The sequence below is a fragment of the Pinus tabuliformis genome, chromosome 5_2 (genome assembly GCF_031772625.1).
Source record: "Pinus tabuliformis cultivar Carrire ecotype Pingquan chromosome 5_2, CPIR1, whole genome shotgun sequence".
NCBI lineage: Eukaryota > Viridiplantae > Streptophyta > Pinopsida > Pinales > Pinaceae > Pinus > Pinus tabuliformis.
In genome coordinates, this window is record NC_142306.1 from 615,944,098 (window position 1) to 615,970,385 (window position 26,288).

Here is a 26,288-nt window from a genome sequence, read left to right on the forward strand (position 1 = left end):
TGGAACATACTACTGATGTCCTTTTGCAAATCCTGTAGGCCTGAACAATGGAGTGGGTTATTTCAACGTTTGAAATTATATGAAAGTCACTCATCTCTGTCAAATTCAAAGACAGCTACAGAATCATTTATACAATTGTCTTGCTGTATCCAACGGGGTCTAAGTCAAGAATTTCAGCCCAGTCAACACCGTACAATCAGAGCACTTATTGATACAGAATCTAGTACATCATTATTTGAACATAATCATGGAGTAGGGCGGGCTGCCTCATGGCTTCCTTTTGATATGTTTATGGAAGATGCAATGGAAGGAAAACAGCTTCCTACCACATCTGCTATTGAGATACTGGCTGGTATGTGGAAGTTTACATAACAGATTGTTTTTCATAATTTTTTTGCATGGAGGCGGGTCCTTTGTCCCACAAGCATAGGGGTCTCATATACCAATTTGGTGTCTGGTTTGGCCGTGACCTTAAAAATAGAGGATTATTATTATAAAATTATAATATAAAACTTGTTATTTTCTGAAGTTTATGCAAAATCAGAGCAATACAAAATTTTTGATTCTTTAGTTTAAGTCATGGAACTTTCCAGGAATCTGATCTGTTTACTGATATACTTTGAGCAACTGGTGTGCAGAATTGATAAAATCCCTGCAGGCTGTAAATGGTGCCAGTTGGCAGGAAACTTTCTTAGGTCTCTGGATTGCAGCTCTTCGGTTTGTTCAAAGGGTAGAGAATCGCCCACAGCTGTTTACTCTTATCTTTTGTAACATTAAATCGGTTTATTGGAATATCTGAAATAATTACTACGTCCATATGTAATTTTGGTCATATTCTATGAGCAGGAACGAGATCCCCTTGAGGGTCCTGTACCCCACTTAGATACACGGCTATCCATATTGCTTTCCATTACACCATTAGCAGTTATGAAGATCATTGAGGAAGAAGAGAGAATTCTTCAATCTGAAGGGAACATTGCACTAGGAGATTTTGCAACCATGAGCAAGCTTGATAAAGTGAGGAAAGGGTTAGGTACAAGGAGAGCAGCCTCAGTATCAAGCCTTAAGATTTTGGGACAATTTGAGGTTCTATTGGTACCTCCTCAATCTGTAGTCACTGCAGCCAATCAGGCTGCTGCCAAAGCAGCAAATCTTGTTTCTGGCCTTGATGGCAGGAATGCAAGCTTTGATGGTCTGAGCAGCAATGATAATTCAAGCAGAACAGGTGTCTCATTTGGATATTCTTCCCTGGTTTTTCTATTAGTAATGTGTTCTCATATGTATGCTCCATATTTTTCCTATAGTATTGTTGAAATTAAAAGCTAGATATATGTTTGGTTTGTTGTATTCTTAATTCGTTCTCTCCAAGTGGTTTTCTCACTATGTCTCACCATATATAATGTGCCTGTTGCATAGATATGAAGAGAACAAGTTTTGAAAATGTTAAGATAACTTTTATCTTTCTTTCAGGTGGAAACATGTGGCACCTGATTGTTGAAGCTTGCATTGCTAGAAGATTGGTTGATTCATCAGCATATATTTGGCCAGGTTATGTGGGAGAACTAGTACTGCCTCACTCAACACCAGTTGAAGCATCTCCTTGGTCTGCATTTATGGAAGGAGCCACACTCTCTGTTTCACTTAAAAACGCTCTTATTGCAACACCTGCATCGAGGTATTTTCAAGTCTTTTGGTGCAAACATTATTTTTGTCTGGCATATAAAATTCCTGGAGATCTAAAATCCAAGTTCCAATACAACAATTTAGTATTTTTAAATATCGCAGATGATCTGGGGTCTTGTTTGTATGTTAAGGTTTTTGCTTGGACTCTCTAGTTTTGTCAAAGAGAATGTCATTGAACTCTTCACTGCTTTGATGGAAGTTTAGCAGAGCTTGAGAAATTTTATCAAATAGCAATCAATGGGTCAGACGAGGAAAGGATTGCTGCAGCCAGTATTTTGTGTGGTGCATCTCTTATTCGTGGATGGAATGTTCAGGTGACATAGATTTCCAAAAAGTTGTGGTTTGAAAGCTTAAATAAATCCTTGTTTCAATATTCAGACACTGAAACTTTGATTACCTGGCCATTCAAAGATATGTAGCTGTGTACAATCTTGATAGATTATATCAGATTGCCAGATGCCTGAAAATGATTTCTTAGCAAAAAATATATTATTGAGTGCTGGAAAAAATTCTGAGCAAAAGTCTCTCCTTGTTTAAAATTTTCTTGTTAAGGTTCTTATTATTCAGCTTACCTTACAGGAACACACAGTACGCTTGGTAGTAAAGTTGCTTTCACCTCCTGCCCCTCCAGAGTATCATGGGTCCGGAAGTCATTTAGTAGCTTGTGCGCCATTATTATACACTGTTCTCCTAGGAGTGACAACTACTGATACTGTTCATGTTCTTTCATTGTATGGCTTGGTATGTTTATTTCACTTGAATTATTCCAATTATCCTCGTCGTATCAAATTTCTGTTGGGCATGTTTAATCTAATTTGTCCTTTTAAAGTTGCATGGTCCACATTTCATCTACTGCTGCAATTAATCCTAATTTTTATAGTTTCCCATCATAAACCAATTTGCAGTTTCCTGAAGTTGCAGTTGCATTGATGCCAATTTGTGAAATATTTGGATCCATCTCTCCGACAGTTCCACAGGCATTAAATTCAGGGGAGGATATTTCAGTTTACATGGTATTCTCATGTGCTTTTCTTCTGTTGCTAAGATTGTGGAAATTTTATCGACCTCCTCATGAACATTGCCTTTTAGGAAAGGGGGCTCCTGTTGCTTCAGAACTTGCTCTTGAATACCTATTGCTGTTGCGCAATAATCATCTGGCTTCCTCCTTTAACACAACTTCAGAAAACAGTACCAAGGAAAATAATCAGTATCTGGTTGAAAGGCCATCTGTTTTAGGCTCCAATTTGCCTGAAGCAAAGATTCCAGTGAAATGCCAAATTCCTGGAACTTCATCATCTACCCAACCAGTGTTTATTGACTCATTTCCAAAATTTAAAGCTTGGTACTGCCAGCACAAAGCTTGCATAGCATCGACTCTTTCAGGACTTGTTCGTGGTAATCCTGTGCATCAAATTGCAGATAGACTTCTGAATATGATGTATCGGAAAACAAGTAAAGGGGGGACTCTGGTGTCTACACCTGGGGCCTCTACCAGTAGCAGTCTAACCAGCTCTTCAGGAAGTGTAGGCGAGGAGGCATCTCTGAGACCTTTGCTACCTGCATGGGATATTTTGGGAGCTGTCCCATTTGTGGTGGATGCTGTCTTGACTGCGTGTGCACATGAACGGCTGTTACCTCGGGAACTTACAACAGGTTGGTAATGACTAATTGATTTAAAAGATAGTAAGCTTTTATGGTATAGATGCTTCATTTAAATCTTTCTGGGTCCATTTTCAGAATACTGGGAAGTCAAAATGACAAAATGCTTTAATATTATATTTTGTTTCCTGTTATTGTTTTAAGTTAATTAGAAAAAATCTTCCTCTTTCAAACAAATAGACGTAACTTCACATCTTTCTTGAGCTAGAGATTGGAGTTTTCCTTTTTGCCTTCTGTGAAATGGTCCACTTGCTTTTATCGATGTTTCATTTTGGTCTCTACCTATTCTCCTCCAAACCCACATAGAACCTGTCTACTCGTATTGAACCTGTGAAGACCCGCATGTGACCCGCATAGGACCCGTGGACCCACTCAAAATTCATATTTTTTTAATAGTTTTTTTTTGGGAGATCATATTTTTTTTAACGTTTTTTTGTATTTTGTCGAGTCTTATACGAGTCTTATACGGGTTGCCGAGTCAATAGCCAGATAAGTCTTATTCGAGTTACGAGTCGTGCAACATTGGTATATTCTTTCCAGAAAACTCCCAAAAATATACAGACTCGAAAGACCATACAATTTATTCATGAAGAGGTTAAACACCTGATACAACACCCAGTTCCACATTCTCCCCTGGAAGATTCAAGTTGGGCATAAATGGCAGAGGGGAATTCGCTGTAATACTGTCAGAGGATGGATATGATTTTTGCTGTTCAAGAGAAGCTTGCAGATCCTCTACTTTCTGCCGAATGGCACAGATTTCGTCATCAAATCTTTGAAACATGGTTTTATGTTCAATTAGAAGTTCCATTGTGGTGGTCAAACTGGACACCATTTGGTTATGATTGGTCTGTGGAGCGAGTATTTCGTCTTTCATGACTGGGGAATTGGAAAGTGAGTCAAGAACCATATCAAAATCTCTCTTGATAACGATTGATACCACACATGTCACAGACTAATAGCCAGACAGCATCGATAAACCCAGAGAGCTGGAACCTGAATAGGTGGAAAGGAGGCCAATATTCTGCATCTACAAACATCAAAATATGCCCCAGCTGCAGTAATATAGGAAGGCAGAGGAAGCCAGACTGAACAGAAAAATACACCCTGAAACTGGTTTTGAAACTGCTTCCACAGAAAAATAGCCATGCCCAGGTGCACACAGTTTCCACTAACAGCGACTATAAATTGATTACTGTGCAAGTAACTCTGAGAACCAAACCCAAATGTGGCAATAATAAAATGAAGACAGTTAAACCTGTACCAATTGAAAAGGTGGATGCTGGAATCCCACCAAGCCAACTCCAGAGAGAATGAGGTGTGCTATGTTGACCGGGGTCCCAACACCACACCCCTGCATGATTTCGCCACCACAGACAGAACCAATTCTCACCAGGAGGAAGCTGAACAAGGAGTTACCCTTCACGGCTAAATTTATAGGAGAAAAGCCATTGAATTTCCAAATTGGAATTAGAAATTACCCTGATCCTCCCATGCTGATTTGAGCTAGGAATCATTAGGAGGTATGAATCACAGGCCACAAAATGCTCCATAACCATTGAATTTGCTAAATCCTGTGGAGCACTGCGATACTTCTCATGCAGCTGCATGATGTAAACCCAATGTCACACCGCAACCCTCAATCTACTTAGCACCCTCTCTTCAATCTGCCACCTTGAATCATCATGGCAATTAATTGACAAGTGCCATACTGTTAATGCCCTGTACCTTTCTTAGTACCACAATCTGGAGCTGAATGAACAGAGAAGAGACTGATTATGATGCTGATGCACCCACCAAGCACTCAACGAAACCAACTGCTCCTCAATGCCATCACCAAAACATAACCCTTCCAGACTATACCAGTACATTGTTGGAAAATATTGAGCGGGGGGGGGGAGGGGCGGGGGGGGGTGAATCAATATTCCTTAGCAATTAGCACTTTTAAATCTTTTTAGAGCATTAGTTAATCTTCAATTATCATTAATGTTTATGTAGTAACAACAATGAATAAAAGAACACAGAAGGCACAAAAATTTTAGGTGGAAAACCCCCTCCGGGTCAAAAACCACCGAACGCTTTTCTAATAATTCTTTAATATTCAACTCCAATTGAAAAGAAAGCTCCAACTTCCTAGAATCTAGAAAATCATTCTTCTCCAACTCCCATTGGATGGACACTCCAACGCCCGAGATCCTTTAGTAGTCAACTGAACGGATGCCCCAACACCTAATGAGCTACAACTCACCCTAGCACCACCCTACCACCTTGAAGTTTTCACAGGCTTGAACCTGTTGGTGACTTCATGCACCAGCCTAGCACCACCCTACCACCCTATAGAAGAATAAAAGAAGAATGGACTCCCGTACCAGGGAAAATGGTCCACTTTACAATGATATAGAATGATGTAGAAGCAGAAGACACTCTAGACCATAACCCCAACTATGACACAACCACCTAATGATGATCCTAGACCTCTCGACATTGCCTTTTCAACTCTTGGCAGATAGACACTTTTACAACTTTTACAAAGATGCTTTTACAATGACTCTGTAAAATGATACTTTTACAATGTTTGTATGCAGTGCTGCCCACTTGAAGACTTCATGTGGTGAACTTCTTGCTGCTGTTCTGCACCTTGATTGCTTCTCTTGTCATGCTACCCTTTCTCATTCTTTAGAACATTAGATTATGCATTGAGTCTTCTCTTGATGAATATATAATACCTGCAAAAAGTCTTCAAGGAAATACCCATGACATGATAATAGCAAAACTTACCTCATCCTGCAGAGCATATGTCAGTGCTAAACAAAAACAACAAATTAGAATACAAAGAACCTAATGCAATTAAGAGATGAACATGCATATACAGAAGATACTTACCTGTAGCTTACCTTTGCTGCATCATTTTGCTGCACCTTGCTCTTTGCTGCCCTAGAAAGTCTAGTCCTTTGCACCCCTTGACAACACTTGATCTAGTTTTTCTTGCCTTCTAGGAGCACAATATTTAATCTGATGTATCTTTGCGATTTCAGATCCCCAACATGTGATCTTTGGTCTTGTAGAAGCCCTCTAAGTCTTCTTTCCAATGCCACAGGTCTGACCCGATTTGGACTCTTCAAGGCAAAGTTATGCCCAATCTCTCACAATGACCTAATTATGGACTAGTTCAGTAGAGCGAACTTGTACGACGTGCCACGTGTCACTGTTTCCTCCTTCAGCTCTGAAATTGATACACAGAAAACTACAGTCCGTGCACTATTTGCCACTTTTTACAGAATTCCAATCCTCTTCTTAGAGAGAGAGTTATGATGATTTTCCCAAGGTCACTTCTTTGAGATGAAATTCGGCAGCCTGCAAAAACCCTAACTTCCACAGATCATATCTCCAAAAATATAGCGAAACAAGATCTGAAATTCGGTCACGACGTTCATCAGGATTGCGAATCAAATGGGTTTTAATTTGAGAATCTAAGACTTGTCAGAAATGAAGTTATAGTGAAAATGCCATGCTCACACCCTTTTGGAGGATATATGAGATTTCTTTTTATAGAGTTGAGAGGGGCTTCTATAGAGAATGTTGGAGGGATTTTAGGAGCTTAAAAAATTATTAATTATTGATTATTCAATGAAAAAAACCAATTATGAGTGCCATGCCACAACCCCATAGGGTTTTAGCCCACTAACTAGGGTTACTAACTTCAAACATGAATATCTCTCAAACCGTGAAGAATTACTTGGCGTGCCATATATCAATGGAAACATCTCGACAAGTAGAATCCATCTAGAAGATCCTTGACTCAAAATAGAGTAAGTTGTCAAGTCAAAATTCCCTTGCAAGATCAGGGTAGCCCTGGTGTTGCTTGTGTTGACATCAATGACAACCTCAGATCATCTTTAGATCAACATACATAACTTCCAGATGCAAATAATCCGTCATGCTGTGACATAGACTAGATGCAGAGGAGTGGGAGGGGTGAAATGACCCACCCGTCACCCCAATTATAACCCACATCTTTGCATGGCCGCTGACATGTTGCTGCCACGTTCTCCATATGTGATGGGTAATTAAACAATAATTCTCATACCTTCTTAACAAGGATTCCATTGTGAAGAAAAGGGACCATATTGATAATATAATATAATGTCATTCTGAAGATCAAGGTAAAGGGTGAAATTGCCGTTTACAATTAATCACCAGATCACCTAGATTCAAGGCGGTTCCTTTATTTGACATGCTATTAGCCTCTTCATCATTAGATCTTAGAATATGGAGAAATTTTATGGAAGGAGGGGGGAGGGTTCTAATTCTTTTGACTACATTTATCAACTTACTTTCACAAGGCAGATGATGACCCACTAAACACTAAATGATCAGCTGAGAATCCCCCAGCAAAATCAAAGACCGCAAGTTTTTTCCCTTTGCTAATAATAAACCTTAAAAAGAGCATATGCCTTTACTAAATTATTATTCTGAGATCCCAATCCCTACGCAAAGTCCAGTTCTTTGTTTCCTTTGGGGCAAAAGATCACCCCCCGATCCTGCGTCCTCTGGGTTATTTTTAGCAATACCATCAAAACATAGGATATATTCTGAGTGAGTGTTGGTTCAGATGGTGAATTCTTCTTTAGAGATATGCAATTTCCAGGGTTCCTTTCCAGAAAAAGAAGAAAAAGGGGATGGAGAGGAGATAGAAAAAAAGAATGCACTTTTCTGTATCCAGGCCGATTCCAAATCATCCAAAGTGAGAAAGATCGGTGATGGATTTTATAAGACCAAAATTCCTTGCATAAAGACAGCATTAACAGCGACACTTTGAGGGAGGAACTTTTGATCTTGGAAGATACATTTATTTCGAGCTAACCGAACTTTCCAACATAATGAATTTGGGTAAGGCCACCCAACTGTCCTTCAAAGGAGTTTTACCCTGAAGACTTCCTGAATAATGATGATCCCATGAGTCAAAATATTCATTGATAGCATATGGCCAAATGATTCTCTCTTCCAAGGGGAAAGAAAAAACTTCCATACTGAATGCATAAAGGTACATTCCAAAAATAGGTGTGTAATGGACTCCTGAGAAGATCATAGAGGGCACTGGGATGGCACCAATATACCCCTCTTCTTCAAATTTTCAGCTGTCAATATTTTCTGATGGGATAATGTCCAACAAAAGGTGTTAATTTTGGGAGGGTTGTTTGGGATCCAAATGTTTGCCCATATCTTAGATCCGGGAGGGATTCCTTAAGCAAAAAGAAGCTGCAAATATCCTTGCTTGACAGTGGGATCTGAAGCTTGCCAGCCTCTTGAATCATCTTCCTCTTCAAGTCCAGGAGCACAACTAGTTAGATAAATTTCAAGTTCCCTATCTACCTCTTGCAAAGTTGGAGGCACATTATTCTGAAGATTCCATCCCAACCAGCTATCATCACTTGCCTAGCAAGAGATATCACAATTGTAGATTTTCCCTGTGAGGTCAGCCACACACGCAGGGGTCTAAGCTCCACAATTCAGGCCAAAGGAGCGTTGAAATTTGGTACTAGAGGACAGGTGGTTCCCTAAGGCTTTGATCTTTGGCCTAGGGAAAAGTGTCCAAAAGAATTTAATTTTTCTTCTAAAGTGACTTTGTAATTTTTTTATAAAGTTAAATCTAATTTAAAAGTGACTTTAAGTGATAAAGTTATTAAGTCTAATTTTAAAGTGACTTTTATAAAGTCAATGAAAATTAGAAAGGAAAAGTGACTTTGGAAATAAATGACTAAGTGGGTCTTTATTAAAGTGGGGTGAATTAAAAAATGAAAAGTGAGATTTAAATGAGCATTTAATCTCAGCCTTAGATCTCAATCTATTTCAGCCATTGGATTTAGGGATCACCCAAAAGTCACTTGGATCACCCAAAAGTCACTTGGGGTTAGATTAAAGGAGGAAAAGGAGGAAAAGGTCATTCATTCTTTCATGAGCAGATTGGGAGAAGGAGAGCAAGAGAGCAAGAGAGATTTCTGAGCAGGGAGGAGAAGGAGACAACAGCTTGGTACACATTCCAAGGCAGCAGTTGAGCATATTTGTACAGCTGATTCAGCACACAGTGAAAGGCAGATTTTGGCACGATTTTCGAGGAGTGGTTTGCACAAAAATCGAGGAGCAGTTTGCTGATTTTTCTGCACGCAAAACGAGGGCCGTACAATGCATTTATTGTAGTCCGTACAATGCATTTAATGCTGAAAGTGGGCACGAAAATCGAGGCGACCGTACAACATTTATTGCTGTCCTGTTTGTTGTAATTTCTAGTTTGCTATGAGGCATGGGAAAAGAGATAAGTTGTAAATTTGCTTGCTGATTTTTTGCTGAATATTTCTCACTGTAAAAAGGCAATTTTCAGAAATAAAGAAGAGCTCTCAAACTGGTTTTCCCCAAGAGTTGTAGGGGGTTTTTCCAGGGTCAAGTTGACCAAAAATCTCAGTGTTTAAATGTGTTTTAATGGCTGTTTATTACTATTGATTTTTATTTCTGCAATTTCCAGCATTCTCTAAAATTTCCAGAATTTGTGTTTTCAACAATATTTATTTTTTCAGCTTGTTAAATGTATGGTTATGGGAAAGGGCATTTAACTACATGGGAGAAATAAGGTGAAACTGAAAACCGGGGTGGGAAAACAGAAATTTCTACATGGTATCATAGCTTGAGTGCTGAAGGGCAGTTTGGGACAGCAAAAGGAAAAATTACAGCTGCTGATTTTTCACTCAGAAAATTCCAGCAAGCTGATTTTTCATAAACAACAGTTTTATCTTTACTACAGCAGTGCTATTTTCAGTTTTAGGACAGCAGGATGTCATTGGGATTGAGGGTGGAGGATAGGTTGGATGGGCATACAAATTACAACGTTTGGAAGGAGAGAATGCAGAGTATCTTTGAGGAGACAGAAGTCTGGGATATCATGGTGCATACCACACAGAACCCTGTTGTTGTGCCTACTGATGCTACTGAGTTGACAACTTATAATAAAAAGAACAACAAGGGTAAGAGGCTGATTCTAGACGGAATCAAAGACCATTGCATTCCTCATGTGAGAGGAAAGAGCAATGCCCATGAGATGTGGACAACATTGTCCAATCTCTACCAGAGTACCAATGAGAACCGGAAGATGGTCCTGAAGGAGAAGCTGAAGAACATTAAGATGGGTAATGATAGTGCAGCTGAATATCTCACAAAGATTACTAATGTGAGAGATGAGTTGGCAACGATTGGAGAGGCCATTCCACCCACTGAGTTGGTGCAGATTGCAGTGAATGGCCTCCCCCGTTCATGGTTGAACTTTGCTGATGGGGTTTGTGCATGTGAGACCCTTCCCACATGGGAGAGGTTTTGGGATGATTGCATTCAGACAGAGATCAGGAAAGGTCAGCTTGGGGTAGCCAAGCCAGTTGAGCAGGATGAGGATGTAGCACTGGTGGCAGGAGGCAAGAAAGGCAAAGGGAAGAAGCAGGCTTCCACAAGCAGTGGTGGGGGCAAAGGCAAAGGTAAAGGTAAACAGGGTAACACACAGAAGGACTATTCCAAGGTGAAGTGTTGGAATTGTCAAAAGATGGGACACTATGCAGTTGTGTGTCCGGAGAAGAAGAAGAAGAAGGGGAAGAACCAGGACGTGGTAGCTTCAGCAGAGATTGAGGACTTTGCAGGTCGTTTTGATCGGGAGATTGCGTTCACTACGTGTGAGTCCTCTAGTGCAGGATCACCTGCCACACAGGTTCAGAGGGAGCATGCTTTTCCCTCAATTAGCGGAGCATCTTCAGGGATCTGGTATGTGGACAGTGGGGCTTCACGTCACATGACAGGAGTCCGTGAGTACTTCTCAGAGCTTTCAGAGAGTGGCACTGATATAGAGGTAGTACTCGGTGATGACAGAGTTGTTAGAGCAGTCGGGGTGGGGACACTGACATTTCAGAGGGAGTCCAAACCTCCCTTGAAAGTGTTAGATGTTCTTTATGTGCCAGGGATGAGGAAGAACCTCATATCTGTCTCAGCTTTGGAGGACAGAGGATATGAGGTACTGTTTAGGGGAGGACAGGTGTTGATGTATCCCAGGGGCACTCCAGCTGATTCAGCTAGAGTGATAGGTGTACGCCATGCAAAGGTGTACAAGTTTGCATTCCAGCCCCTTTTGGCATTGAGTAGTAGTATTGACAGCAGAGCTAGCAGTTCTGAGCTGTGTGAGATTTGGCACCGCAGGATGGGACATATGTATCATGGAGCCTTGAGGACATTGCGGGAGATCACTACAGGTGTGCCAGATTTCAGTACTGATCACTTTGATACTTGCAGAGGTTGTGCGATGGGCAAGTTTGCCAAATCCCCTTTTCCCAGTAATGATAGCAGAGCAACTGGGATACTTGATTTGATTCATTCTGATGTGAGCGGTTGGATGTCTCATGTTTCCTTGAGTGGATATGAGTACTATGTTTTATTCATTGATGATCACTCCAGGAGGACCTGGATTTATTTCTTGAAGACCAAGAGTGAGGTCTTCAAGCGGTTTCAGGAGTTCAGAGCTCTTGTGGAGACACAGACAGGTCGGAAGATCAAGTCCCTGAGGTCGGACAATGGAGGAGAGTACACCCTTGGAGAGTTTGTTGATTATTGTGCGGAGGCAGGCATTAGGAGGGAGTTCACTGTTCCTTACAACCCCCAGCAAAACGGGGTTGCGGAGAGGAAGAACAGATCCATCATAGGGGCTGCCAAAGCCATGTTACATGATCAGGGGTTGCCATTGTTCTTGTGGGCAGAGGCCTGCAACACAGCTGTTTACTTGCAGAACATGAGTCCGCATCGTGCCTTGGGGCACATGACTCCGGACGAGGCTTTCTCTGGGAAGAAGCCTGATATTGGTCATCTTCATATCTTTGGATACATTACATACTCCTATATACCTAAGGAGAAGAGGACCAAACTAGAGTCCATCGCAGAGAAGGGTATCTTTGTGGGCTACAGTCAGACCTCAAAGGCCTTTCGGATTTACATTCCTGCACAGAGGAGAGTTGTTGTCAGACGGGATGTGAAGTTCGAGGAGGTCAGGGCCTTTAGGAGGTCACGGGAGTTAGAGTATCTGGATCAGCCAGACCCTCAGCAGCAGTTGAGTCAGTCGCAGGGATCCAGTGGGCAGGGATCAGGAGGATCCAGAGGTACATCTATGAGGATGTCAGGTCCGTCAGTGAGCAGTGGCTTGCCGAGCCAGAGGGGTGGTGCTCTGAGCATCATGCAGAGTAGTTCACAGAGCAGTTCACTAGGGAGTCCATTGATGGACAGTTCACACGGTACCTCAGCTTCTACAAGTTCAGGTGCAGGCAGGAGGACAACAGACAGACAGTCAGGAGTTCAGGCTACTGATGGTGATGAGGAGGAGGAGTTTCATTCTCCTATGGGACAAGCATGCTCAGGGAAGAGAAAGCCCAAGTGGCTTCAGGACACCTTGAGAGATGCCACATCTGTTGCTGAGCCGAAGAGGCCGGTCAAAGAGAGTAGACCACCTGAGAGGTTTTGTAGCTATATGGCGATGGTTACCAGCATCCTTGACTCTGAGCCTTCTAGCTATGAGGAGGCAGCTAGCCAGCAGGTCTGGAGAGAGGCCATGCAGGAGGAGTATTCTTCTATCATGAAGAATGATGTTTGGGAGGTGGTGCCGAGGCCTAAGGGCAAATCCGTGGTTACTTCCAGATGGCTTTACAAGGTAAAGCATGCTGCAGATGGCAGCATTGAGAAATTCAAAGCAAGGTTTGTGGCTACAGGGTTCTCCCAGGTAGAGGGAGTTGATTATGAGGAGACCTTCGCTCCCCTGGCTCGATATACTTCGATCCGCTCCATTATATCGATAGCAGCAGAGATGGGTTGGAAGATCCACCAGATGGATGTGAAGACCGCATTTCTCAATGGCTTCATACAGGAGGAGGTGTACATTGAGCAGCCACAGGGCTTTGAGGTGCATGGGAAGGAGTCCCATGTGTGCAGACTGAAGAAGGCCCTATGGCCTGAAACAAGCTCCCAGAGCTTGGTACTCCAGGATAGATACATATTTGCAGGGGATGGGTTTCACAAAGAGTGAGGCAGATCCGAACCTTTATTTTATTGTGATAGGTGAGGAGCCTCTCATTCTGGTGCTGTATGTGGATGACTTGGTCATTACAGGTGCAGAGAGACTCATAGAGCACTGCAAGAGAGATCTTGCGACGGAGTTTGAGACGAAGGACATCGGCTTGATGCATTACCTTTTGGGCTTGGAGGTGTGGCAGGAGGAGGGGCATTTCTTCCTGGGGCAGGGGAAGTATATTGTGGACATCCTTAGCAGATTCCACATGGAGGATTGTAGACCCATGTCGACACCGATGATCTGCAACTGGAAGAAGCTTCATGCTTTGGATTCCGAGTTGGTGGATCCCACATTGTACAGGCAGCTGATTGGTTCCTTGATGTATTTGGTCAACACTAGACCAGATATCTGTTTTGCAGTCAACACGATGAGTCAGTTTATGTGTGAGCCTAGGAAGGTTCACTGGGTGGCTGCAAAACACATTTTGCGATACTTGCAGGGGATAGTGGATTATGGTCTGGACTACAGGCAGGGAGATGGAGTGAGATTGGCAGGATACACTGATTCTGATTGGGCAGGTTGTGCTTCTGATAGGAAGAGCACTTCAGGGTGTTGTTTTGGGTTGGGTTCAGCAGTAGTGTCATGGTTCAACTGGAAGCAGCAGTCAGTAGCACTGAGTTCAGCGGAAGCAGAGTATATGGCAGCCAGTCTAACTAGTTGTGAGGCTATCTGGCTTCGCAAGATGTTGTTTGACTTATTTGGTCAGCCGTTGAGACCTTTAGTGATTTACTGTGATAATCAGAGTTGCATTAAACTCACGGAGAATCCAGTTTTTCATGACAGGTCAAAGCATATTGGGATCATATATCATTTCATCAGAGACTATGTTAAGAAGGGAGCTGTGAAACTTGAGTATATTTCCATTGATGAGCAGGTTGCAGATATTCTTACCAAAGCCTTACCATGGGGCAAGCATGTCTACTTCAGAGACAAGATGGGTGTGGTGAGGAACACCTTCCTCGGTAAGAGGGAGTGTTGAAATTTGGTATCAGGGGACAGATGGTTCCCTAAGGCTTTGATCTTTGGCCTAGGGAAAAGTGTCCAAAAGAATTTAATTTTTGTCCTAAAGTGACTTTGTAATTTTTTTTTATAAAGTTAAATCTAATTTAAAAGTGACTTTAAGTGATAAAATTACTAAGTCTAATTTTAAAGTGACTTTTATAAAGTCAATGAAAAATTAGAAAGGAAAAGTGACTTTGGAAATAAATGACTAAGTGGGTCTTTATTAAAGTGGGGTGAATTAAAAAATAAAAAGTGAGATTTAAATGAGCATTTAATCTCAGCCTTAGATCTCAATTTATTTCAGCCATTGGATTTAGGGATCACCCAAAAGTCACTTGGATCACCCAAAAGTCACTTGGGGTTAGATTAAAGGAGGAAAAGGAGGAAAAGGTCATTCATTCTTTCATGAGCAGATTGGGAGAAGGAGAGCAAGAGAGATTTCTGAGCAGGGAGGAGAAGGAGACAGCAGCTTGGCACACATTCCAAGGCAGCAGTTGAGCAGATTTGTACAGCTGATTCAGCACACAGTGAAAGGCAGATTTTGGCACGATTTTCGAGGAGTGGTTTGCACAAAAATCGAGGAGCAGTTTGCTGATTTTTCTGCATGCAAAACGAGGGCCGTACAATGCATTTATTGCAGTCCATACAACGCATTTAATGCTGGCCGTACAACAGCATTTAATGTTGAAAGTGGGCACGAAAATCGAGGCGACCATACAACATTTATTGCTGTCCTGTTTGCTGTAATTTCTAGTTTGCTGTGAGGCATGGGAAAAGAGATAAGTTGTAAATTTGCTTGCTGATTTTTTGCTGAATATTTCTCACTGTAAAAAGGCAATTTTCAAAAATAAAGAAGAGCTCTCAAACTGGTTTTCCCCAAGAGTTGTAGGGGGTTTTTCCAGGGTCAAGTTGACCAAAAATCTCAGTGTTTAAATGTGTTTTAATGGCTGTTTATTACTGCTGATTTTTATTTCTGCAATTTCCAGCATTCTCTAAAATTTCCAGAATTTGTGTTTTCAGCAATATTTATTTTTTCAGCTTGTTAAATGTATGGTTATGGGAAAGGGCATTTAACTACATGGGAGAAATAAGGTGAAACTGAAAACCGGGGTGGGAAAACAGAAATTTCTACAAGGAGGATTGCCTAGGATCCCACTGTCCCATAAATTGATCCTTTTGCCATTGCCTGGAATCCAAGTGAGGTGTTCTTTAATAAGAAAACTGGCTGAGGAAATGAGCTTCCAGATGGAGAAGCCTCCTCTTTCACAGGAGGGAGAATCCAAACATCAAAGTCGATCTCCTAAGAAGTATTTAAATTTAATGGATTTTTTCCACCAATCCTCCATTTGAGATACCAATCTCCATAATAATTTTGCTCCAATTGTAATATTTGCAAGAGTTGGATCTCAAATATTGAGACCACCATGCAATTTTGGGGTACGGATAGTAACCCACTTAATCAAATGGAATGTTTTTGCATTAGACTTACCCCCTGGCCAGAGGAGCTTCCGAATTTCTTGTGACATTTGATTTTGGACCCCCAACAGAGCTAAAAGAAGAGAAAATTGGTACAAAGGAAGCGCTGATAAAAGTGCTTGGATGAGAACAAGACACCCAGCAGGATTTAGCCAATGGACTCTGAGTCCCCACTGCTCAAATTTTGATTTAAATTTGGAGATAATTGGAGCCCAGGAGTTTGAATTGTGGGATTTCAGACATGGGAATGCCCAACTACTTAAATTCTTGCTATTGATCAGCTGTTGAAAAGCCCAATATCCTCTTTATTTGTCCCAATAAGATTTTATTGACATTCTATGAGTAGATTTGGCTCTTTCCTTTGTTAATCATTCCACTAGTGGCTTGAACATAGAGGACCAAAACCGAATGAAATCTGGTGGCAGTGATGACTGAAGCTCCCCCAAGCAGTAAAGTGTCTTTCACAAACTGAGCATGATTAATGTTTTTGATTCCTTGCCCAAAGTGAATTCCAGGAAGTCGCTCACTCCACAGTTCATAGTTGAACTTTCAACTTAGGGACTCTACCCTAATGATGAATAGGATTGGAGAAAGGGGGTACCCTTGGTTCAAGCTTCTTGGAGCTTTGAAATATCCAACAGGCCTACTATTCACCAGGGGGGAGATCCATGGGATAGATATGCGGACTGAGTCCCACTGTACAACCTGTTCTTCAAATCCAAATTTCCTCATAACTGCAAAAATAAATTAATGGTGGACTCGATCAAAGGCAGTGGCCATGTCTAATTTGATGGCCATTCCTTTTTCTCCGTGGGATTTGCTTAACTGGTTGGCTTCTTGAACTAGGATGATGTTGTCCATGATTTGTTGGCTATTCACAAAGCCTCCATGTTCTTCTGATATTAATTTTGTGAGAAGAGGCTTAATTTAAAGAGCTAAAATTTTCGAAATCAGCTTATAGGACATATTGCAGAGTGAATTTGGCTTGAAGTAAGAGGAGGATGGATTAAGTTCCTTAGGAACCAGAGCTAAAAAGGATGAATTAATTCCACCACCTATGTACTTATGCCTGATTGAATAGTCTATCATTTGGCATAAATCAAGTTTTATAATATCCTAGCCTTTCTGATAAAAATGGGCTGAAAATCCATCTGGGCTAGGGGCTTTATCTGGATTGAAAGAGCTTAGCACACTCCATACCTCTTCTTCTGTAATTGGCCGCAATAATGAGTCATGGTTTTGATTTGAAATCAGATGAGGGATGCTTTCCAACATATCAGTCTCAACTTCCTCCATTGAACAATCAGCTTTGTCTTAAAGGGATTTAAAGTGAAGAACAACCTCCTCTTTGATTCTCAAAAAGTCTGTAATATTTGCCCCTCCCACTTTGAAGAGATGTTTTCCAATTCTGCAATTTGGCCCTGATTATGGGAAAAAATTGTATTTTTATCCCCTGCTTGAAGCCAAATACTGTGTGATTTTAAGCACCATTCTTCTTCCTCTTCTCGGAGTTTCTTATGGTATTTTTGGAAGGTGATCTTTTCCTCCAAGTTGCTAGTTACTATGGAGTCTGGACTGCTCCATTTGATTTTGGATTGCATCCAACTTGTCTTTATGAACACTAATTGAATGATGATTGTCCAAAGCATGATTTTTTGCCCATTGTTTTAAAACCACTTTTAATTCCTTGATTTTCTATTCCCAAATATAAATTGGTGAACCAGAAATCCATTTCCCCTAAGCATGCTGTACTATGTTCCTGAAATCAGGCTTATCCAACCACATTGGATTGAAACGAAATGGTAGCGGGCTGAAGTCTACACCAGCCTCAATTCCTATGTAAACGGGCCAATGATCAGAGTTGCTCCATTACAAAATTTTAAAAAAGACCAGTATATTGTGACATAAAAAGGAACTTGCTACAGGGAACCTGTCCAACTGCACTGCTATGTGTCCAGGACCAACTTGTTGATTGCTCCAGGTAAACTCATTGGCCAGAGGCTTGATATCAATGAGATCAAATTTATCAATCAGATCTTCCATCTGTTCTTGAAAGGGTTCCCAGACCAACGACTCCTTTCTTTTCCCACTGATGCAAGGGTGGTATTGAAGTCACTGAAAATTCCACAAACTGGGGAATTCCCTACTGTAGCACTAATGATATTTCTCCTACTTGTTAGATTTACACGAACAAGTTATTTGCAGTTTCCTACGGCAAACATCAAAATACATACACTGCAGCCTACACCAATTAAATTATATGTTGAAACAAGAACAAAACAATAGAGAAAGATACACACAAGTGACACAGACGTTTTTGGACAAATGTCCGGGAAAATCCAATGCGGTAAAACTGGTGCAACAAATTTGAGGGTTTTTATTATTATGTAGTAGTTTTCTGAATACAACTCTGGATGCCCTCCCGAAAATCCAATTATAGAGAAATATGATTGGCAGAAGAAATTTGTGAGATTACCTCACTCTACTTGGCAAGTTCCAGCTGATCCGGCAGCTAAACCAACATGTCCTTGTCTATTTCTACGTTGCCTCTGCATGGGCCTAGCGTCAGCCTCAAAGGCTCTGCGTCATTAGCTCAACTGGGAATTGATTTTCCTTATGGAGCAGTTTCCAACTCTCTCGGCTCAGAAATGTCAGCTCCCTCAGCAAATTCGGACTTCTGCTTGGAGAATTGCGCTGCTTTTGCGTGAGCCCTTCTCACTCAACGTCAACCTCTGCTTGAGCCCTTGTGGCTCAGCGTCAACCCCTCCCGGGACCTATGTTGCCTCCTTCTGGTGTCTCTTTGCTTCTCTACTGCGTATCTTGGGTTTTGGAGAAGATACCTCAACCCAACTATCTCTGCCCCTCACTGCCCAAGCTTACTATCGATATTCTCCCAGCAGCTGCTCTGCTTCAAAAAATTGAACTTCTGAACTCTGTGTGTTTTCCAAATGACCCTCAAGCCTCGTTAAAAAATCTTTTCGTTGACATTCAATGGCCCATATTAGAGGCTAATCAATGGCTAAGATCATTTATGCTTGCTCCTCGTCTTCTTCTAGAAGTTACACGCATAGTTAGATTAATACCCATTAATTATTTTATTTTCCTAAGTTTAGACTTAGGGTCCCATAAAAAATAATTAATTATTTTAATAAAACTGTTTTTGGGTGGAATTTCCCAAAACACTTTTTGGGTTCTTTGGAATACATGTGCCCAAGCCTCTCTGCAAAATTTGAGACTTAGAGTACATCCAATGCTACTAGAAATCAACACTCCCTTTTAGCGAGGAATGTGCTCTAGCAATGCAACTTGTTGAAGCATCTCCCTCTGCGCTGCTGATATCTGACATGCTATCCACCAACCACTGCGCAAATGATGCATCTGTACTGCTGCTAACCTTGCCACTGTCAACACTGCATCCGTACTGCAACTCCCTCTGAATTTCTCCATTTGTGTTGCTGCTGGCATTGGCACTGCCCCTGCACTACAAACTGTTGTTGCTACTGCATCAACAACAGAAAAACATCCCAAATTACTGAACTAACTGTGTTTAGTATGATACATTTGAATGCTGGAACCTGATTGCTGCTAGTCTTTGCGCTGACCCTCTGAATCGATTGCGCTGCTGCTGACCTCTGCTCTATGCCATCTGCACTGCTGCCAACCCTGCTTTGCGTTGTTCAGTCTCTGGCGCTCCTAGCCACCGCAACTCTCTTCGACACTTCTCGACACCATACGACACTAGTTCATCCTGCTACTTCTAATCTGGGCTCCTGTAGCAAGGATTTGATCCGAGAGGTGGGCTCCTCAAGGATCCCTCCCATCTGTAGCTCTTTCGAACTACAACTCCAAATCAACCCACCTCCCTCTTGGAGGTATCTCGGCTATCATGGCAAACTTCTCCTCCTCGATCTTCGTGGGTGCAACCTTTAGATCGTGCTTCTCATCTTTGTCCTTCTTCCTGAGAGGACACTATGTTGCGTAGTGACCCATTTCACCACACCTGAAGCACTTTATCTTCAAGACGTCCTTACGTCTCCGCTACCCCTTCGATGCAAGGGCTGCATTCTCCTCCTCCTCCTTGGGCTTTGACCCACTGCTGTTGTTTTTGTCAAGCTTACACTTGGTTAGATCTCTCTTCAACTCCTCTTGCTTAAGAGTTGCCCACATCTCATCCCAATTCGGCAAAGTCACCCTGCCCAGGATACTCTGGACAAAGACTTGCCACTCATCTGAGAAAGAATTGAGGGCCAGTCTAACCAACTCAGAATCTTGAGGCGTAGACCCCACAACTGATAATTCATCTCGGGTCTCTTGAAGCTTTGTGAGGAACAGATCCACACGCTCCCCCTTCTGCATCTTGTGCAGATCTCAGTTTCTGCTCAAGGTACATCTTCCGCTGCTTGGAAGATCCCTGATATAGTGTAGACAACACATTCCACATCTCCTTAGTAGTCCCTCTGCTAGCGATGTGATAGATTACATGATCCTTCACTCCATCGAGGATCATTCTCTTTGCCTTCGCCATTTCTGCCTTGTACTTTTTCAGCAGATCTGCATCTGCAGGCACAACTACCACGCTGTCAACATATGTCTTGAGGGCATGCTCATCTAGAAGGAATGACATTCTTTCCACCTAGATGAGATAGTTGGATGCTTCGTCCAATCTATCCTGATCCCTCAAGCCACTGGTTTCCATCTCTACTTCAAAAATGTTGAGCTGCTCCTCTCTGCTTCTTACTACTACTACTCAGCCAATAAGAAAACAAACTTCTTGGCTAGAAGTCTACCGAGGAAAAATTCTCTCATTGTGCTTCTCTTCTCTTCTGACGTCTTTTTGCCCAACAAAATGACTTGCAGAAAAACTGCGTCACACCAGCTCCTCCTCACGCTGAGGCTTCAGCGTTGCTCCCTTTGCCACGACAAGAATTTGATCTAGAAGCCCTTCTTTCTGTTGACTCACCTAGAGAGAGACTGCCTCGAAATTTTGCCCTTCTGACTTGGACTGCGCAAACCCTCTGGGGTTTTGAACTGTTGCCTCCTGCATCTTTTTCAACCTGCTTTTTTGCTCAACGTTGGGTTCTCAGGCACTGTTCTTTTTGCTTCACCTGCACTAGTTCTGATACCATTTGAAAATTTTGCAAATCGGGGAATTACCTATTGCAAAATTGATGTTATTTCTCCTACTTGTTAGATTTACATGAACAAGTTATTTGCAGTTTCCTACAGCAAACATCGAAACACATACATTGTAGCCTACACCAATTAAATTATATGCCGAAATAAGAACAAAACAATAGAGAAAGATACACACAAGTGATACAATTGTTTTTGGACAAATGTCTCCAGAAAAACCCAATGCGGGAATCTAAGAGTTTTTATTATTATGCAGTAGTTTTCTGAATACAACTTTGGATGCCTTCCCAGCTCAGAAATGTTAGCTTCCTCAGCAAATTCAGACTTCTGCTTGGAGAACTGCACTGCTTCTGCGTGAGCCCTTTTGGCTCAGTGTCAACCTCTGCTTGAGCCCTTCTGGTTCAGCATAAACCCCTCCTGGGTCCTGCACTGCCTCCTTCTGGTGTCTCTTTCCCTCTTTGCTGTGTATCCAGGGTTCTGGAGAAGATACTCCAACCCAACTATCCCTGCCCCTCACTGCACAAGCTCACTATCGATATTCTCCCGGCAGCTGCTCTATTTCAGAAAATCGAACTTCTGAATTCACTTTGTGTGTTTTTCAAATGACCCTCAAGCCTCCTTAAATAATTTTCTTGTTGAGATTCAATGGCCCAGATTAGAAGCTAATCAATGGCTAAGATCATTTTTGCTTGATCCTCGTCTTTTTCTAGAAGTTACACCCACAGTTAGATTAATACCTATTAATTATTTTATTTTCTGAAGTTTAGACTTAGGGTCCCATAAAAAATAATAATTATTTTGATAAAACTGTTTATGGGTGGAATTTCTTAAAATGCTTTCTCGGTTATTTGGAATACATGTGCCCAAGCCTCCTTGCAAAATTTGAGACTATAGCACATCCGATGCTACCAGAGATCAACAGTCACCACCCATGATACATTCTTGATTGAAAAAGATGTCCTCTAAACAAAGCAGAGAAGACCAACTCGCAATTTTTCCATGATGATGAACGGGCATATAAACATTTAATAAAAAACATACCTTTCCAGATTGAAGATTCAAAAGACAAACGACTATCCAATAGACAGTAAAATGGCAGGAAAGGAGGCAAAATTGGAGGAGGACCACACTGCATAATCCACCTGAAGCTCCACACGAAGGGACTGCCCTCATTTCACAACCTTTCCACAAATTTGAACATTTTTGAAGAACTTCTTGTTCTCCTAACCTAGTCTCCTGGAGGAGGATTAAAAGTCTTTCTTTTTTTACCAAGCACTTGACTTCTGCCATTCTTTTATCTGAACTTAATACTCTGCAGTTCCAGGAGAGGATTTTCATTACTTGTGAATTTAGAGCCCCCATACACGGACAGAGCCACTACCTTTTCAAGCTTGTTTAGGGGCCTTCTGAAAGGGCACTTCCAGCAACCTTTGAAATCCCAGTTCTTTATCCTTCTCTGTGTGGGCACTTCTAACCTTTCTATTAGTGTGATAACCTACTTTCATATGTGGTTTCCCAAGGTTTTCCTTTTCACCTTCTGATTTTTCATTTGCAGATTTATAAACAGAAGATCCCTGTTGATTCCTTGTAATTCTAGGAGAATGAAATACCTCTTCCTCCTCTGATTCAGCCTCTTCCTCTGTGATTAGGTTATCTTGGACCCGAACATCTTCTAGTGGTGGCATATCCACATTTTGGCCTTAAGAGCTCTTGACCTGCTGGATCTCTTGTTGGATGGGGTCTGGGATTTCTCCTTCCTCATCTACCTGATTAAGAGCTGCAAATTTATTTCCTCCTGAACCTTTGTTTTTAAGGGAGGAGGTTCCATCACCTGTGTCGGCAATTTTTTTAGGAGGAGGTCCTTTGGGCCCCGATCCATTGCCTTCTAGTGGTTTTGCAGCAATATATTGCTGGAGGGCACCCTTTCTTCTTTTTGGTTGCTGCCATTTGCTTGCCTTTTTTCGGGGTTTCTTCTGCTTTTGGGCATCTATGGGAAAAATTCCCATTTGCATGATAGTTCTTGCATTTGAATGGAAACTGATCATAATCCACTTCCTGATAATGGATCCAGTTGTCAAGCTGCAGATTGATGGCTGTTGGGAGTCCCTTATTGAGATCTATTTCAACGCATATCCTGGCACAATATTGCATACCTTCTTGTGGTTCAGCCCAATCGATATAGCGATCTATTGCGTTTACAATGTTCCTGCAAGTGTCGTCATTCCATTAGTGAAAGGAAAAATATGGCGGTTTTATCCATACAGGAACAGCTGATGGGAAAATTGGCTCCTACATTGACTTATAGTATTCTGCTCACAAATTGATGACGATAGGTTGCTTCAACAAACAGTTTTTTGGTGTAAAAGTAGCTAGTCAATGTTATAATTATAATAGCATCATTGAGCAACTTATGTTGATGGGTTTGTGAATGGTTAATAACCCTACATTTAAACTTACGTACTTTTGTATTCTAATTGCCTATAAAAATGGAGATAGGATGAAAAAAATTAAAAGATAATGCTGCATCACAAAAATTTATGAAGAGAATAGACCTTTTGTAAAGCCCTAAAAAGCATTGGTAATATGTTTGAATGTGCAGGCCTCAGAGACCTTGTGGATTTTCTTCCTGCTTCCCTTGCAGCAATTGTCAGCTACTTCACCGCAGAAGTAACTCGTGGTGTTTGGAAACCTGCTTCAATGAATGGAACAGACTGGCCAAGTCCTGCAGCAAATCTTCAGAATATTGAAGCTGAGATAAAAGAGGTTGTGGCTGCTACTGGTGTTCATGTACCGAGTCTCATGGGTATGCCATTTTCCATTTTCGATTTTGTGAGATCATTGCCTTTAACTGTACTTGGTTGTATATACTATAGCCTGGAGCAGTACCTATAAAATGCTTATGGATTTCTTCAATGCCAATGTTTAGTAGGTGGAAATGCACCAGCGACTCTTCCTTTACCTTTAGCAGCTCTTGTGAGCCTCACAATAACATTCAAGCTGGATAAAGCATCAGAGTTTCTTCATGGTGTTGCTGGACCAGCATTGGAAAGTACCGCAGCTGGAAGACCATGGCCTAGTACACCCATTGTTGCAGCACTCTGGGCTCAAAAAGTGCGCAAGTGGCATGATTACATTGTGTTTTTTAGTTCACGCACTGTATTCAAGCAAGATAAGCATGCCGTTGTTCAGCTTCTGAGGAGTTGTTTTGCTGCTGCTCTTGGTTCTTCAAACTCTCTGATGTCAAAGCTGACAGTTCATGGTGGGGTGGGAGCACTCCTTGGCCATGGCTTTCGTTCACATTTGGCTCCTGGTGGTATGTCTCCTGTGGCACCAGGATTCCTTTATATGCGAACTAACAGAGCAATTTATGACATAATGTTTATAACTGAAGAAATTCTATCACTTGTGGTTGAAGCAGCAAGAGACTTGTCCACTATGGGAATGAATGAACATTGTGGCCAAACTGGTAAATCTGCATATCGTTTGAAATCTTGTCAACTGTCACTGGCAACTGCCATGGCAAAAGTTAAGCAGGCATCTACATTGGGAGCTTCCTTACTGTGTGTCACAGGTGGATCTGGATTGGTTCAAATGCTATATCAAGAAACATTGCCAACTTGGTTTCTATCTGGAAATGGAACCAAACCCAAAAGTGGGAGCAGTCTTTCTATTCTGGAGGGCTATGCAATAGCTCATTTTTCCATTCTTTGTGGAGCTTGTGCGTGGGGCATAAACAACTCATCTCTTTCTAAGAAAAGAGCACAAATTATAAATTATCATATGGAGTTTATGGTAAGTGCATTGCAGGAAAAGATTTCTGTTGGATGTGAACATGCGACATGGAGAACATATGTATTAGGCTTCCTGTCAATGATGATTACTTGTGCCCCCAACTGGATTTCTGATATTAATTTAGAGACCCTGAGAAAACTGGCAACTGGTTTGAGAAGGTGGCGTGAGCCTGAACTTGCTCTTGCCCTATTAGAGAGGGGAGGGCGTACAGCCATGAGTGCAGCTGCTGAATTTGTGATGAGTTTCTAGTTTTTTTTGTATAACAAATACTTGTTCGAGTCAGCCATTTTGTCTATTGTGCACCCATGAATGCAGTTCGAATTTGTATTCATGTTATTTACTTTGAGAAGCAGTAAGGGTAGAAAGGTGCTCTTTTTGTACGTATAGAAAAGGAAAGAGGCAGGAAAAGGGGTTTTGCAGTCATCTGTTAGGCAGTACTAAAACCTAATAGGTTTTCTGATCGACTGGGAGAGAATTAGTTTTTTTTTCCTGTCTTTGACATGCATATGTATATTACAAATCACCTATGTTCTCTGTTGGAGTTGGGGACGACGTCCCCTCCATACAAGGTACAGGGAACAGCTTCTCCTGGTACAGTCCCAGATGTCTGATACTGATCTTTATTGGTTAATTTTTTTTAAAACTTGTATACAACACAAAACGATTAACCCGATTTCTAGTCTACAGTTTGATAGCAGAAAGGAATTTAACCCATCCTACTAACAAAATAAAAGAGTTGCCTGCCCATAAACAGTCAAAAAGACATGGCAGCTTGGGAGGACTGATGTTTCACCAAACACCACTGATTTTCAGCTTTGGACAGATTTAATTTTGGGAGAGATTCAGAGAGGAGCTATTGTTAATTTCAGCTTGGGAGAAGTGATACAAACAGAGATTTTTTCACTTTGGAATATTAGACTTCGATTTCATCTTATAGAGGCACTCATTTGTTCCCATTCCAGGAGGAGACAGTGATAATGATCATGGTTTAAGCTGTTAAGTCCAAGGATTTCTTGAATGCCTCAGAGGAAGAGGATAGAGCAAATGGCTTATGGGTTATTTTTGTCAATTGATATATATGTTGTTACTCGTACTTCAATTGATATGTATGATATCTAATTGTCATTTATGATTTACTTGATGAGTTCAATTCACCTTTGTGTATGGATGAAATTGGCATATCACTATATCTTTTTTCCACATTCCAACAGAAAACCAATGGCTCATCCGTTATGATACTTTAGCTGTAATTTCTTAATTACCTAATTTGTTTTTTCATGCATTTTAATTATTGGTTTTATTAAATTAGATTCTAGATCTTTAAAATTTTATTTCTATATATTTTTTAAAGCTTTTAAAGTTATTAGATGTTATTATTTATTTTTATTTTTGCTGCTTCCATCAA

At 41.3% G+C, this 26,288-nt stretch overlaps 1 protein-coding gene across 2 annotated transcripts; it reads left to right on the forward strand.

The window, feature by feature from the left end:
- LOC149160531 (mediator of RNA polymerase II transcription subunit 33A-like) lies at positions 1-25,988 on the forward strand. 2 transcript variants are annotated; one of them, XM_089436717.1, is made up of 9 exons: positions 1-352; positions 639-730; positions 847-1,225; positions 1,471-1,675; positions 1,883-1,997; positions 2,263-2,424; positions 2,589-3,336; positions 23,691-23,894; positions 24,018-25,988. In XM_089436717.1, the coding sequence occupies exons 1-9, from the start codon at positions 16-18 to the stop codon at positions 25,130-25,132; spliced, it is 3,357 nt and encodes a 1,118-aa protein (XP_089292843.1). In that variant the 5' UTR covers positions 1-15; the 3' UTR covers positions 25,133-25,988. The 2 variants fall into 2 exon arrangements, with proteins under 2 accessions (XP_089292843.1, XP_089292844.1); XM_089436718.1 differs by having other exon boundaries at positions 24,021-25,988.
- The last annotated feature ends 300 nt before the right edge of the window (positions 25,989-26,288 follow it).